The 15,473-nt window shown below is 46.9% G+C and overlaps 9 protein-coding genes across 9 annotated transcripts; 7 read left to right on the top strand and 2 right to left on the bottom strand.

Annotated features, from left to right (window-relative positions):
- Positions 1-1,742: 1,742 nt before the first annotated feature.
- Positions 1,743-2,396, top strand: COCVIDRAFT_110646 (hypothetical protein; the record flags this gene model as incomplete). Its single annotated transcript, XM_014696841.1, has 3 exons — positions 1,743-2,012; positions 2,081-2,187; positions 2,240-2,396. 3 exons carry the CDS (start codon positions 1,743-1,745, stop codon positions 2,394-2,396), a joined length of 534 nt encoding a protein of 177 aa, XP_014552327.1.
- A 749-nt stretch (positions 2,397-3,145) lies between these two features.
- COCVIDRAFT_30285 (hypothetical protein) lies at positions 3,146-4,210 on the bottom strand (the record flags this gene model as incomplete). The annotated part of the gene is made up of 2 exons (XM_014696840.1): positions 3,146-3,442; positions 3,497-4,210. The coding sequence occupies 2 exons, from the start codon at positions 4,208-4,210 to the stop codon at positions 3,146-3,148; spliced, it is 1,011 nt and encodes a 336-aa protein (XP_014552326.1).
- A 458-nt stretch (positions 4,211-4,668) lies between these two features.
- COCVIDRAFT_110590 (hypothetical protein) lies at positions 4,669-6,520 on the top strand (the record flags this gene model as incomplete). The annotated part of the gene is made up of 2 exons (XM_014696839.1): positions 4,669-6,318; positions 6,377-6,520. The coding sequence occupies 2 exons, from the start codon at positions 4,669-4,671 to the stop codon at positions 6,518-6,520; spliced, it is 1,794 nt and encodes a 597-aa protein (XP_014552325.1).
- An 816-nt stretch (positions 6,521-7,336) lies between these two features.
- COCVIDRAFT_110562 (hypothetical protein) lies at positions 7,337-9,257 on the top strand (the record flags this gene model as incomplete). Its single annotated transcript, XM_014696838.1, has 5 exons — positions 7,337-7,499; positions 7,675-8,003; positions 8,055-8,447; positions 8,502-8,566; positions 8,624-9,257. 5 exons carry the CDS (start codon positions 7,337-7,339, stop codon positions 9,255-9,257), a joined length of 1,584 nt encoding a protein of 527 aa, XP_014552324.1.
- A 114-nt stretch (positions 9,258-9,371) lies between these two features.
- Positions 9,372-9,530, top strand: COCVIDRAFT_110634 (hypothetical protein; the record flags this gene model as incomplete). Its single annotated transcript, XM_014696837.1, has 1 exon — positions 9,372-9,530. One exon carries the CDS (start codon positions 9,372-9,374, stop codon positions 9,528-9,530), a length of 159 nt encoding a protein of 52 aa, XP_014552323.1.
- A 339-nt stretch (positions 9,531-9,869) lies between these two features.
- COCVIDRAFT_41501 (hypothetical protein) lies at positions 9,870-11,049 on the bottom strand (the record flags this gene model as incomplete). Its single annotated transcript, XM_014696836.1, has 4 exons — positions 9,870-10,164; positions 10,224-10,460; positions 10,578-10,793; positions 10,847-11,049. The coding sequence occupies 4 exons, from the start codon at positions 11,047-11,049 to the stop codon at positions 9,870-9,872; spliced, it is 951 nt and encodes a 316-aa protein (XP_014552322.1).
- Positions 11,050-11,878: 829 nt separating this feature from the next.
- COCVIDRAFT_110604 (hypothetical protein) lies at positions 11,879-12,134 on the top strand (the record flags this gene model as incomplete). Its single annotated transcript, XM_014696835.1, has 2 exons — positions 11,879-12,026; positions 12,076-12,134. The coding sequence occupies 2 exons, from the start codon at positions 11,879-11,881 to the stop codon at positions 12,132-12,134; spliced, it is 207 nt and encodes a 68-aa protein (XP_014552321.1).
- A 118-nt stretch (positions 12,135-12,252) lies between these two features.
- On the top strand, positions 12,253-12,414 carry COCVIDRAFT_65449 (hypothetical protein; the record flags this gene model as incomplete). Its single annotated transcript, XM_014696834.1, has 1 exon — positions 12,253-12,414. A coding segment is annotated over one exon (162 nt), but the record flags the coding sequence as incomplete, so codon positions are not given.
- Positions 12,415-12,537: 123 nt separating this feature from the next.
- COCVIDRAFT_30280 (hypothetical protein) lies at positions 12,538-14,743 on the top strand (the record flags this gene model as incomplete). The annotated part of the gene is made up of 2 exons (XM_014696833.1): positions 12,538-14,194; positions 14,253-14,743. 2 exons carry the CDS (start codon positions 12,538-12,540, stop codon positions 14,741-14,743), a joined length of 2,148 nt encoding a protein of 715 aa, XP_014552319.1.
- Positions 14,744-15,473: the final 730 nt, after the last annotated feature.

Raw genomic sequence — 15,473 nt, 5'->3', positions numbered from 1 at the left:
AACTTGAAGTCACCCCTTCCCCACCCCCATTCCGATAGGTAGCCATCATCACGGCCTTGTTAAGTCGCATCCCTCTTACTATCATACAATAGGCTAGTACCCCTGATCGTGTCGACGGCCCGCACGTACTGATCGCTCCTCCCTACATGATAGAACTATGACGCATAAGATGCGCCATTTGATGAGGTATAGCATTGGGTAGCCATATGATAGCATATAGGAGTGAGGTGTAGTCTCAAATCGGTGCTCGCTTATCTATAAACATGTACAGTACACAATTCTCCTCGTATACCAACGACAGCTAGTAAATCACAGCGCGGCTTAAATGGCTAGGCACTGGATAAGAATGATTATCTACATATAATTCCTTAAGCAAATCTTCAGGCGGTAGAGAGCACCGGAGTCTAAATCCAACTCTACAGTTAGACTTTTGAATAATATTTTCGATGCCTAGGCCTTGAGAAAGATTAAGTTCACGGTTACAACCTACGCTCAAGATTTTATTACTAAGTTAACCATCTTCGATGTTCGCCAGTAGAAAGATTGACAGTAAGCAGATATCTATATAAATAATCATAGCTAGATGCTAGAAATGATAAAGGTATTACAATCGTGAGCATAGTGGTTCTCGAAATCTTGATTTCCAGATGTTATCCACAAGTCTAGTGCCCTTGATAGGCGGCAAACTCTTAATCTTAAATTCTAAGGGTATTTAGATAGCCCCACGGAGGGCCTCGCCGCGTCCTTATACGCGATAACTTAGGAATTCCAGCAGAGTGGCCCATCTGTAATAGCGTATATGTGTTTAAAATTAGCAGATAATAAAGCTAGGCGGAAAGTCCTCAAAAGTGACAATGCGCTGGTCGAATATATTTATTGGATTTCTTTAATCCTAATTCACGAAGTGAGGCTCTAGCTCCGCCGATTTGCCCTTGCAAGCTTCTGCATAGAACAGCGATGCAGCGTTGCTATGGTGGTTGGGCGACCGAATCACTGTGCTAGTCGGATAGGAAGCCGATCGAGTGGTAGTAAGTATCTATTTCTTCTTGCATCAGCACCACTCATCGACTGGTTTTGATATGCGCGGTACAATACTCGTACGCTAGACAAAATGTACAATGGTAAGCGGAAGAGAATGCATAATAGTAGATTAGATTACAAAAGTTCAAATAAGGAGTAGGTGTAACAAGCGCAACCCTCATTTGAGAGATCTCTCCGGTGCAACTTCAATCGAACCATAGACGCTAGGTGCTACACTAACCATTCGGCTATTGTAACACGCATACACAGTAGCGCTTGCTTGGACTACTCTTAGTGATTGATTAATTCGATAGGTAAATAAACAATGACGTACATAAACGTTGAATTTTTCCATAGGCGCAATCCTTGTATACTCGGTATTACTTTTGGCATATCTCACTAAACATACCTTCTTACAGTGAGCACTTGTTTGAGTTGGGGTTAGATAGGCGGATACTTGCCAAATCAAGCGCTTTTTTAGTCATCTTATTTCGGCAAATTATACAAATACGAATCTGCGGTAATAGCGCAAATACGGATCCATTTGGAGAGAAAGACTAAACAGCGCATAGACTACTTTGTGGACCAAGTGCTAAAGAAGCTGATCCGTAGTCGGACCGTGGATGCTGTGGTGTATATATATATGAGGAGATGTTGGGTGCAATCAATATCATAACATTCCAAGCATAGAGAACCTACGCGCTTAATCCTGATCTTTCAATATGCGCTCTTTTATCACACTCTCACTCCTGACCTCAGGAGCTGTTGCAGTCTGGAATGCAAAGGCTTGCAACGGTGTGGGAGGCTGCATCTCAGGCACAACACTGACACCCGACCCCTTCAGATGCCCTGATGGTACAGGCTTGAATCTTCAACAAACTGCACATGCAGACATCGGCACTTGGGCCGGTGGATATGACATCATCTCCAAGGCTGAGTTTCCAGACCATTGCCTTCACGGCGCTAAGCCTGGTGCTAATGACTTGCTTGTTGTATGTTCTTTCCACAACAGTTCAAATCTACATCTAGCTCGGAGAATCTATCGCTGATTATTATGCAGGTTAGAACCCTAGACCTTGGTCGAAAGATGTACTCTTTCATAAGCGAGACTTGCGGGGACAAGAACCCTCCAGTCAACTGCTACAGTGCACTACCCAACCCTGGCTCGTAAGTAAGAGTCGCTCCTGTCAAACGACTCCATACTAACGTCTGAATAAAGATCGACAATTTGCTTGATAGTTGATAGCAACGGTGAGGAGTGCGTTGCAAACCCCAATGCGGGTCAATGTGAGAGAGGATCGACTATGCTTAATATTCCCAATCCTTGTCAAGGCTGGCAAATCGGCATGCCTGATCAGCCAGAGCAATCATTTTAGTTGGAACTCAAACCAGCTTTGGCGCTTGGGATAGCAGGTTGGCGTATCTCACTCAAGATCTTGAATAAAGTGATATTTTCATTAGGATGTTACTTTTCCTATATGACTCTGTTAATCTTGGTAGCCTCGACAAAAGATAGACTTCTATGATAGCTTCCCCTAATATGCTTTCATAATTCAATGGCCACTTCCTAGCACGATATATGACGGGCTGAACGCCCTTTGGATAGTTCCTCGATGGAATCTTAGATCATTCATGAAACCCGGATATTGTCTGGAGCGCCTGGACTCTGTAAATCACCCGATCGGCGCTGAGACAACGCGCTCACACACTCTGGTCTAACACTTATACATTTGAAATAACACTAGACTCGTAGAGCAGGACGCTCTTAATTGGCATGATCTCCTGTAAGTCCGTGTTTCAAAACATAGTATCTTTCACTGCCACACGTTTATCAAATTAAAAGGATAACAGCAAACATTTATAGTAAGATTCAGTTGGTCATAGTTGTTAAGAATAGTACACCAAGGAATTACTTAGAATGAACGTGATTGCCATCTCTTATAGGAAAAGACATGTTCAAGGCACTTGTGCAACTCCAAGTCCTATTTGTCAAGTTGAAATTCTTATTTCATAGCATACAATGGATACGGACTTACTATACCGATTCGCAATAGCAGCCCTGATAACCCCAGCCAACTGATCAAAGCCTCCGTCTTCACGTACAAATGCAACCATGACACGGTCTTTAGTACGCCTTCACTCCAGCCAGTTTTAAGATCTGGTCCGTAATAACCGGTTTCTCCAAAGGTTCACTCCTGTCCTTCGGACATAACTTGCCGTTGCGTAGCGGTGGGCCAGCCTTGTGAATGTTGCAATGGGGCCAGTGCGTGGTGCCCTGGAAATTTTGGAACAGCTCAGCTTTTAGCTTCACGTCTTCTTCCTTTGCGAACTTTCGTGGCGTCATGCAGATGTATTGCACGTGTCGAATAAGATCGCCCTGTGGATGTGCGGCATAGTGCATCGTACGGCTGTCCCAAAGAACCTGAATATCGAATGAGTCACAGCCAGTTCGAGATGGATATCTTCATGTACTTACCAAGTCGCCGGGGTCCAGATTTATCTTTTGCAATGTGCAGCCCCTGCTCTCGAACCACTTCACGTCTTCTTCCTTGAAGATAAAAAGGTCTCTCATCTCTTCCTCTGGCGGTGGCTTGTCTTCATGTTCGTCTTGTTCTCGCTTTTCGGCAAAGAATTCATCAAATAGTTTTGAACTACCCTTCATCAAGATCAAACCACCATCCTTCGGTCCATTGGGCTGAAAGTTCAGCAAACCCTGTACGCATTGCATTCCCTTGCGGTTCTCGTTTTGATCGCAATGTGGCCATGGGCTCCAAGTCAGGTCTTTTTGTCGTGGTAGGGTAATGTTCATGCCATCAAATGAGCACAAAAGCTCGTCAGTGCCCCATAGCTTCGTGAATACATCCACAACCTTGGGCTCTGTTCGAGCTTCCCAGACAAACTTCTCGTGGGTGCTGGAGTAAGCGAAGTACATGCCGCCTTTGAAACTAACGGGGAGATGGTCGGCAGTCCAGGTGGATTCGTCATTGGGATCAAAACCAAGACCAAACGATTGCAACCATTCGATTTGCTTTTGTTTGTAGTATTCGGCTCGTTCTGGTGTAACGACACCCTTCACCACTGCACAACCGTCGCGGTGAAAGTCATCGCGCCAATCTCCATACGTCTTTCCATCGTGCTGGATGAGGTCGACACCCGTGTCGGCCTTGGGCTCTTCAGCGTGAGGGGCCATGATAGATTATTTGACTTGCAGAAATGTTGAGTGAGTGTTTCTGATGTTGCTGAACACAACGAAGTTTGGTGTATTAACTTTTACAACACTGTCTTGAAAGCTTTAAATGTCTGTTGTGAGACATCACTCAATCATTACTTATGTGGGGTTCCGGAAGTCTCGACCTGTGACGCGCCCACAATTCCGAGTCGGCAAATGTGGGCAGCTGTACGGGAGACAACGCCAAACTTGGCAGGGCACGGCCCAGCACGGCCGTGTGAGTGAGGGGAAGTGCATTAACCGTTTCCGGAAATTCGTCGGGAGCACCAACACTCACACAATTTCTGTAAACATCTCTGCAGTCCATAAAGCATCTGCATGCCGCCTCCTTTAACATTCTGATTTATCTTTGGAGGTAATACTGGTTTATATAATTCACTCTTCTTCAGTACTTATCAACTCCTCCAGGGCCTTGCATCATGCCTGCTCAATTACCCCAAGTTGCGTATAAGCGCATATCTCAACCTGAAGTCGGTGTCAACAATTACCAAGGCTTCACACCCGGAAAAGTCGAGATTGTCAAAAAGGGTGCCCGACCCTACGGAGGCCGCGCCTTGGAGAGCGATATTCGGATAGATCACGATGTTGAGATCAAAGTTCGCGACGGTGTACGGTTGTATGCAGACATCTATCGACCTGCAGACGCAAAGGATGACGAGAAGCTGCCCGCAGTCGTTAGTTGGTCCTGTTACGGAAAAAAATATTCAGCTCTTCACATGCTGCCTATGACTGTGTGGCAATGCTGTGTGCCCAAGGAGGCTCTGAGCGGCTTAGAAAAGTTCGAAGGCCTTGATCCAGTAACGTGGTGCCCTCGTGGTTATGCAATCGTTTCAGTCGACTCCCGCGGCACGGGGGACTCCGATGGATCCATTCCCCTTATGGGATCCCAGGATGCTGAAGACTGTTATGACGTTATCGAAGCACTTGCAGCCATGCCATGGAGCAATGGAAAAGTCGGAATGGCAGGGAACTCCGCGCTGGCAATTATACAGTGGCACGTCGCTTCACTCCGCCCACCCCATCTAGCTGCCATCGCGCCCTGGGAAGGATCGGGTGATATCTATCGTGAACAGTTTTGCCGTGGTGGTATCTTCTCAATGTCCAACTTTGATCTCATCACAAAGTTCATCATCAAGACAAACAACCCGAACGGCGGCATTGAGGATATGGCCGAGATGTACCGAAGATCATCAGTCTCTAACGCCTACTGGGAAGACAAGCGACCAGATATGACCCAGATCCAGTGTCCTGTATACATCAGCGGAAGCGATTTCAGCAGTATCCATACCATGGGTTCTGTGAGGGGGTGGCTCGAAATCCCTCATGATAAGAAGTGGATCCGATGGAGCTCATATCAAGAGTGGTATGAGTTGTATTGTGTTAAACATTCGCACGACGAACTGCAAAAATATTTCGACTTCTATCTCAAGGGCGTTGCTAATGATTGGGAGACATCAGTACCGAAGGTCCGATGGTCCGCATTGCAGTTTGGAGACCAAGACGCAATTGACAACATCGAATATGCCGACTTCCCCATACCAAATACGCAATATCGCCATTTCCATCTTTCGAAATCGGGACTCAACGAAACACCAGTCTCTTCACCAGAGATAGTGTCCTATAACTCCGAGGACGCAAAGTCAATTGCAGAGTTTAACTATACTTTTACAGAAAAGTCACGACTTATTGGGTTGCCGAAAGCAGTCCTCTACATGTCTTGCCCCTCACATGACGATATGAACGTTTTCGTCATACTACGTAAGCGCGACAAGGATGGTCAACTTATGATGCATCTCTGCTTTCCATTTTCTGCAGTTCCGGAGGGCATCAAGAGCATTGCGGATATTCCCGAAAAGGATCGCCAGAGCACGAACTTGCACATCGGAAGTGTAGGCACTTTACGTGCAAGCCATCGGCGATTTATCCCAGAAAAGTCTATCCACGAGAATTTTCCATTCCACCCACACGATATCGAAGAAAAGGTGAACCCGGGTGACATTGTGAAACTCGAAATTGGCATTTGGTCTATGGGTGTAGACTTTGAGAAGGGTCAATCGATCAGTGTCCAGGTGAGCCTCTTCTGGAAAACTCGATTTGATATTGCATGATTACTGACGAATGCTTCAGATTTCAGGAACGTTTCCAGCTATTGCAGAATATACCGCATTCTCAACGGAGCGCCCAGAGCATGAGAGAAACAAAGGCGAGCACAGGATTCATATTGGCCCTGATACACCCAGTCACCTTATTCTCCCGTTTGTCTCGATATAATGATAGATGATTAGAATTGAAAGGACCTTTTAGCATGCTGGTAGTGAGCCCGTTTTCCCAATTTGCGATGTGCCACTTTATGAGTTTGACCCTATGATCTGTTGACTTTGGACGACGAGGACTAACTTCTTTGGGTGATAAACCTGTGGTTGCGCAGTTGTGGAGACAAGTCCCCTTTGCTATCGCGGCCAACACTCAAAAGTCTTGCTCGAAGATGACGATAATTAGTCATCTATAGAGTATGTTGCGCTTGTCTTTGTTGAATGGTTCTTAAGTTTTGGAAATTCGATGTTTTTCTAGCCAATGATATCAGATCTGGGGAATGCTTCACCTCATACCAAATCCGCCGATGAAGCGATTCCTATCAGACATTAGGCTTTCACTTTTGTAATAGATTTTCGGAAATCTGTGGTTGTAAGCCATTGCCCACTCTCCGAACGCTAGTTCGGTTATGGTACCCATTGCTAGGCCCAACTGGCATGTGGGTCCTACCCCGCATATTTACCCCGTGGAGACAAATGCCCCGATATGCCATGCCATGCGTGGCTATGGTCAAGGGATACGGGGTGTGGAGTTTGCTCTTGTTCCAAGCCTCCAAGCACAAGGCTTCCGAGATTTCTCGGTTGGAGTGGGAGCAACTCAAGATGAAAGCGCGCATTGATAAAGAAATGAATGTCCGGTCGTGGTAATGCTTCAGGCCATCAGCGATCCCCTTGAGCTCTCCCAGGATTGAGGTGAGCGGGCCATTCTTTCTATTATCAAACATCTAATTCCCACCGGACACCTTGTTCTCCTCCAATTCAACTCCTTCTGGAGATGGCCGACACAACGAAAGATGCGAAACCCTCAGAGGTGAATGTAGAGAGATTTGAATGTCTCTCGACTGACGAGGAGAGCAAAGATGGACTTTACCAGAGCCAGACAATGGGCACGGTAGCCATCACTGATGACAAGGACATCTATCTCATACCTGCACCAAGTGCGGACCCAAGAGGTGACTTATTCCAGTCCCTGTCCTTTTTATATATCATTGATTATCCTTCTAGATCCGCTTAACTTACCTAGATGGAGGAAAATTGTTTTCATCACCCTTGTATCAATATGTGAGGCTGCACCATGAGATACTCATCTTCAATAGCTAACCAAAATGATAGTCTCTAGTATTGGCCTTTCGATGGTATCTGGGTTCGGTGGCCTGTTAGGATTTTACATCCCAGATTACTCTAAGCATGGTGCTGACTACGCTGATATTACTGCTCTCATGACGTACCCATCAATGTTCATGGGTGTCGGCTGTCTTACATGCACGCCGCTGGCTTTGTCAGTCGGCAGACGGCCTGTCTATCTCGCATCACTGGTGGTGCTAATATTGGGCGCCCTGTTGGCGGCGCAAGCAACCAACTACAATTTTCATTTGGGTGCAAGAATGGTTCTTGGTCTTGCTGCTGGTCAAAGCGAAGCTCTAGTACCCTTGATGATTCAGGTAAGAAGCATGCAGTTGATGCAAAAGTTGCCTACTTATCTCACATCTTAGGAAATCCATTTTATCCATGAACGCAGTACTTTCCTCATGTGGCAATCCTCGATACAAACTGTCCTCTCAGCTGGCCTTACTATTGCCGCATCACCTCTAGCTGGGGCAATTGGTCCTGCAAACTGGTATAGGTTAGGCGCGGGACTTGCAGGCGCGACTCTACTCTTTTCGATTTTCCTTGTTCCAGAAAGCCGATATCCTCGGACCCTCCAAGCATACGGCCAATCCACTGGCGAGAACGACGACGAAGCAGGAGAGATGACGACACGACCGATGCGGCTGTCAGAAAAACCTGCTTTCGATCTTACAAAGTATCAGCCGCGAACGCTCAAATCGGATATGCGTTTATTTGTTGGGAAGTTTGACTGGGCTGAAGGCTATTACAGCTTTGTTGTAAGTCATACCAAGGATTCGCATTCGTTTCATAGCCAACTTAACTTCGATCAGCACACCTTCCAAATTCTCCTTTTCCCTAATGTTTTATGGGCGTTCTGCCTCAACGGATTAACTATGTTAGTACACTACCATATGAGATACTCGTGTGAAAACTGACAACTGACGACCTGCAGTGGTATAAACATCGCCATTGGTACAACTTACGGCAAGATTGTTACCAGTGCTCCCTACAACTGGGGTGATGATGCAGCATCATATGTAAATGCTGGACAAGTTGTAGTCGCATTTGTTACGCTTCCTCTTCTTGGTTATGGGTCCGATAAGATTATCAAATGGCGAGCTGCGCGCAATGGCGGTCTCCATGAGCCTGAGAACCGTCTCCTCGCACTCTGGATCCCAATCATGTTTGGCGTCCTCTCTGCTACACTCTACGGCCAAGCTGGCGAACATCCAGAGAAATACCACTGGTTCGTCATCGTCTTCGCCAATTCGGGATACTACTTTTGCTTTCTTGGTGCCAACATCGCTGCTATCACATACCTACTCGACTCCTATCCTGCCCGGGCCGGGCCTGTTCTTGTCGTCATCACAGCTTTCCGTGGGTTTGTTTCCTTTGGTACAAGCTATGGTGTGGCCAAATTTATTGACACTGCTGGATATGACGGATCTTTTGGCACATATGCTGGGTTAACGGCGCTCTTTGGGTGCCTAGGTATTCCTATCTTCATATTCGGAAAGCAGATCAGGGCTTATACGGGTCGATGGGCAAAGACGAAACGGGCTGGAATTCCTTCCATGTCTCGTTGAGTTATGAACAGCCTCTTGGGGCAAGAAATGGAGTTCTGAAGAGGATCAAATATGTCGTTCTAAATCTCGGAAGGCTCCCATGACGATGAAGGGACGTTCGCTGAGCACATACGTATGAGTTTCTTCTATATTCGCAAGACATGGCGTTTCATAATATCGATATATGTGCAAGAGTATTACTCATTAGTGTTAATCACAAGTTTATTACGTCAATCTATATCTATATTTGCGCTTGAAACGCCATATTTTCACAATGACAACTGTGATCAATGATGTTGATGGATGCGCCGTAATCTCGTTCGATAGATCAGAATACTTAAAAAACCGAAACGATGATGTAACGCTCCGAATGCCAAAGAACTTGGTACAATATCTGGTGATGGAAAGATGTACCGAGTCCTTTCTGCAGCCTTGTCTATGCAGTGATATAGCATGAGAGGTAGCTGAAGCGTGTATGTATCTTCAGAAGGCATGATAACTATGCCATCACAGTTGTGGGCAGCATATTTCTGGAAAGTAAAATCACTCACTGAACGGCTGTTCCTTTGCTTTTTGTAAAGATTGAATCATAGTTTGAACATAGCTGATGAATTTGTATAACATTTGCAAAATCTAAGCCTTGATGTACGGAATACCAGTTAACTTGAATGTACGCTCATCAAGGGCTGGTTTGTTGACAGGCTCAAAACGGTTGTATGGGTCATCCTTCCCATCGCGCTTTGCCGAGTTTGAACCAGCGTGTCTTGCATTGGGCCAATGAGTAGTGCCGACATGCCGCTCGAAAGCATCCTTCTTGCGTACAAGATCTTCTTGAGTGGCGTGGCTGACAGGCATGTAGCAAGTATATACAGCAAACCTTGGCTGATTCGTTTTTGATCCGAGGTTGTAGTGAGGAGTACATGAGTCCCTTATTCGTAGTTAGCACACAGATCAAGGAAAGAAGACCGCGATAAAGAGAAGACTCACCAGAGTAAAAAATCGCCTGGCTCAGCGCACACCTTGACCCGTTTCAGACCCTTTTTCTCGAGCCATTTCAAGCTGTTCTCTGTAAATCCATACCATTCAGGGGTCCATGCTGGAATACGTGGCTCATCAGCCATGTCTTTATGGAACTCATCAGATAAGAGATGTCCACCTGGACATACTATAAGGCCGCCATCATCTGGACCATTAGGTAACAAATTTACAAGGCCCTGCATGCATCTAAACCCCAGTTTGCTGGATCCTGATCTTGGTGTGGCCATGGTTTATTGGGCTCTATGTCTGTCCGACTATCGCCTGATTAGTTGGTTCGGATGACAGTAGAGAACGGTAGTTCACTTTGGAAAGGTGAAGTTGATGGCGTCGAATGAGACAATGAGGTCCTTGTCATCGTATATCTCTTCGAAAGCCCCTACAACACCTGGCTCTCCTCGGACACCCCAAGCAAAGTCTTCGTGTGTTACCGCATAGCTGAGACACATGCCCTTCTCATTGATAGTGGGCAATCGATCTCTATGGACAGTCGAAAGATCATTTCGATCGAATCCCAGATTGCTATCAACCGTGTCAATGTTTCTACAGAAGTCGATGGAATCATTCTGACTTACAAGCCTTCCAACCATTCGTACATTCTGTTGGCATAAGCATCCGCCCTTTCTTTCGGGATCGCGCCTTTTACGACAGCATAACCGTCACGGGCCAGATCGTCTCTCCAATCATCATAGTTAGTTTTCGACCCATCGATCCTCATGGAGTTCTCGCCAACAGCCTTCAATGTCACCGGAACAGTCTGGGTGGTAGTTTGGATCATACCGGGCAACGTCACTTGGAAATTAAATGGTTGCTTATTCCCAATCGCGAGCAGCGTGAACGAAACTGTTATAACCAATACACATCACCCATCATATGCCTTACTTGCCGAGATACGGCCCATGTAGTTCTCCATGTGGCCCGAAAATCTCCCACATAATCCGAAACACAAGGTCTTGGCACGTTTTAGATAGCCAGTATCTTGCATTGGGCCCTGAAATCGAATCGTTCCTGCCGATCCTCCATTGACAACTTCGTATCAATATTTGGAGGAGTCGAGATGCACTTCCCGGCCGTGGCGATATTCGTGCTTGCACATCCCGTGGCTTTCGGGCAGCTGGACAAGTCGATACTGAACTCAGCACCAGTGGCAACAATTATCGGCAAACTGATCTCGAAATCACTCATGGGTAGATCCGAACCTACCTGTCCTAGAGCTTAATCTCATCCTCCACTGCCTGTGGCAGCGCACAACGCAGCAATTTTCGTATCGGGTTTCTGAATCAAATTGAGTCGTGCAAATATGCTTATGAACCAAAGGATGATTGTCCGACGTGATCCCACCAACTAGTTACCAAGATACGTGATGGGGAAATCTTATCAAATCTTGTCACAGGATTGGGCACTTGTAATTCATGACTCGTGTTCAATGCTGGTGATACGGCTGCGATGTTCCAGGCGTGCGGGGTCCGCGCAGAAGGCGGGCTATTGTACAACCGAGGAGGATAGAAAAAGCCCAGGGGTGCCCACATGTTCCGACAGCGTTGGCGCAGGGTCGACATACCCCAGATTCTTTCCACATATCCCGCTACCACTCGTTTCACTGCCAAATGTCAGCAGAAACCGATGCTACGAATATCAGACCATCAAAGCGGGCTCGAGCCTCCTCTGATGCGGACAACGTGTCGTCGCTACAATGTCAGGTGTGCCACCGCACCTATGACCGGCTTGACCACCTGAACCGGCATTTGGACTCCCGTAAAAATTGGTCCCCCCACCCTTCGGACATAACGCTTACGAGCTTTAGATAGGAACGAAAGATCCTTTCGTTGCAGAGAGTGCCCTGCAGCATTTAATCGGAGGTGAGTACTATCTTGGCGTTTCTGGCGCTGGCGTACTGATTCTGGCTCCCGGCACGTGCTTGGCAAATCGCGAGAGGCTTCCACGAAACACTAAAATCCACTACTGACAGCGTTGTGATTACAGAGACTTACTTCTTCGACATCAATCTGCTCATGCGAAGAATGCCGCAGAAGGGCAACCAAGCCTAAATCGTCCCGTTGAGAGAGCGACCAAGGCATGCAACTTCTGTGTTATCTCCAAGGTGAAATGCGACAATTACCGGCCATGTCAGAGATGTCTCAAGAAAAATATACCATGTACCACGCAGATCCCGGATAAGCAAAATGTCCCTGTTTCTGATTCTAGCGCACCCGTCGAGCAAACATCAGAGCGTTTGTTGAGTCAGGAAGAATTACGATCTGATCTGATGTATCCTGTCGATGCATTCATAGAGGCTGCTACCGTAAACCGAGGCATCTCAGAAATCTACCATGAAGCAGCCCATCCACCACAAGCTCTGTCGAATTTCTTCGAGCAGATCATGGTTACTCAGTCAGACTTTCTCGCGACTGACTACTTGCACCCGTCTGCTGGTCTTACCGCATGGCTACCTGAAACTGACTGGTTAGGAGAAGTGGATCTCTTCGGGGCTGATTTCATGCCGGCAATAGATGAGACGTTCAATTTGCCGTCATTAAATACCGGTCGCGTTGGCACGACAACTACACCAGGTGGCACTGTTGTCAATGATGCTCGAGCGACCAACAGCGGCGACGCAGTGCGGCGACGACATGCTGTTTTCAAGCAGTCACCATGGTTTTGGATCCCAGAGAGCAACCAAAACGCTTTCAGTGAACAAGAGGGTATCACACTCGACGAACGGCAAGTGGATCTTGCTCTCTCTCCCCATCAACCTCATGCATCTAATGTCATTATTCCTGGTCGTTTGTCACAACAAAGTCGTGATCAAATACTCCAACTCGTTCTCAAGACTGCTCCTAGTCAAGTAACAATGTCGTCTTTCCCATCGGCAGACTGTCTTGATAAGCTTATCAAAGTTGGTATAGCCAAACGGACTGAAGGAGACGCTTGGATACATCCCTACACGTTCAACTCCGATACTGCTAGACCGGAATTCCTGACAGCGCTGGTCGTAGCAGGTTGTATATGCTTCGGAATACCGTCAGTAAACAAGACTGGGCTCGTCCTTCAAGAGATTGTCCGGGTTTCTCTCAGGGAGCTCGCCGAGCGAGATAACGGAGTCATGCGTGAACTACAGTACCTGCAAGCTTGCATGCTCTGGCTTGATATAGGCGCATTCTGCGGCTTTCGGCGCAAGATGGAATTAGCTGAAAGCTCCTTGCAGGTACTTGTCACGTCGTTACGTCGGGCGGGCAGGTTCGACGATGTTCGATATTCTAATATCGTACCTACGTCAGAAGATGGCGTAGAGGAGTTGAGTAGGAAGTGGCATCAATGGGTTGAGCTCGAATCTTTCAAAAGATTGGTTTATCATCTTTTCGAACACGACATATATATGACGATGGTCAACCACCGACAGCCGTTGCTTTCCTATGCTGAGCTTACACTCCCATTGCCCGCTTCAGAATCATTGTGGCTTGCACCATCTGCCGAAGTTTGGAAGGCGCGTATGATGAATATGCAACTTGCTAGCTCACGTCCCTCTATGCGATCGATTCTCCAGGAACCAGGGTCTGCCTCTTGTCTACACGCTGGTTTCGACACCCGCATTGCGCACTCAGCATATATCCATGGGCTAGCATCGCAAGTGTGGGAGCACTGCCAACAATCTGTACTTCTCCATGATATGAGTGACGCTTCTTCTCAATTATGGTCCCGATCTCGCCAACAAAAGCTACATGAATGTATACGAGACACGAACATTGTTCTTGATAGCTCAACCGCCTTGATATGTGTCTTCCAGCAATTCTTGCAGATGTACTTATTTGCAGACTTGGACACTATCACTCGGTTCGCCGGGAGATGTGGTGAGGAGGCCGCACATCGTGCATATATCGCATTGCAACCATGGTGTAAATCTCGAGAAGCTCGCACAGCGATCGGTACGTAACAATAGCTCTTACGAGCAGATCATAGCCTATACTTACTAAGACATTGTAGCACACGCAGGCCAGGTTCTACACGCTGCGCGAGCGATTCTTCCATATCAAAATCGAGGCCAAGATTCATTCATCATATACCACTCGATTATGGTCCTGTGGACGTACAGCATGATAACAAGCGATTGCGCCCGCAAGACAAGATGCAATACTCCTACCCAAGTGGAACTAGCAGCGATACCCGATGGGCAAACGCTTGTGTTTCTAGATGATGCACGCTGTTCTAACCAGTCTGCGGTAAATGCCTTCATCATGATGAACACTGGGATTCCTTGTCTCCGGATATCATTTGGTGATACTGGTGCACAATCCGAAGTTGAAGGCAATGCCAAGTCAGACACATGCGATCTCAGATATCCGTGGCAGGTGATGAAAGCAGGTGTGGCGCTTCTTGATGCAACGCATCCTGGTGTGGATAGAGAAACTGGGCCGCCACTGATTCGAGCTCTTTGTGGATTGATGGAAGACCTGGGTGGATTGCAATCATCATAGCTATCCACTATTCCTTCTCAGACGCTACGCGGCCGCCATTTACATAGTCTAGTCAGCTAGCCACCGTGCAGTGTCTCACTGATGGGATAGGCCGAATGTCAGATTTTCATCAGCGGAATAAAGTATAAGATGTACATCATACGAGCGGGAGAGAGATCAAGGTTTTACCCTTGTAGAATGCTCACTAACGCTTCCGAAGCTGTCCAGCAACGTAAGTGAGTTTCCTACTGAGATTGGCTATATGTCCCAAACGGTGCTGGATTGCAAACCGAGCTCCTACATGTGTCCTATGAGAACTCTATTTTGTGCAGACAGGCAGCGCCCGCTCGTACAAGACGCTGCTGTGTGAGCATTGTTAGCGTAGCATCCTGGACCCTGCGGATCGTCAGGTCAGGAACTGCCATGTTTTCGAAATCATGATCGCTGCTCGAGAAGCTAGAAAATGAGCCCTTATGACATCGCCAATATCCAAGCGCTCCTAGCAAGGGGGTGGTTCCGGTCGGGGTCGACTGTCTAACTAAGACAAGGCACCTCATTGTCAGTAATGGTACCTTTAACACTGAAGAAGCTGCCCCCCTCATCATCAAGCATGTCCAAGAGAGCTACAGCTTAACTGAGATGGTGATGTTGCCTTAGAGCTAAGACAGAACGTTTTAGTAGAATTTTGGTAATAATCAAAAGAATCAAAATAACAATATTAATAACAATAGAAACTTATACATTTCAAACC

The sequence above is a fragment of the Bipolaris victoriae genome (assembly GCF_000527765.1).
Source record: "Bipolaris victoriae FI3 unplaced genomic scaffold scaffold_112, whole genome shotgun sequence".
In the NCBI taxonomy this organism is placed as follows: domain Eukaryota; kingdom Fungi; phylum Ascomycota; class Dothideomycetes; order Pleosporales; family Pleosporaceae; genus Bipolaris; species Bipolaris victoriae.
Note: the sequence above shows the minus strand (reverse complement) of the source record. Positions and strands in the feature narration are given on the sequence as shown.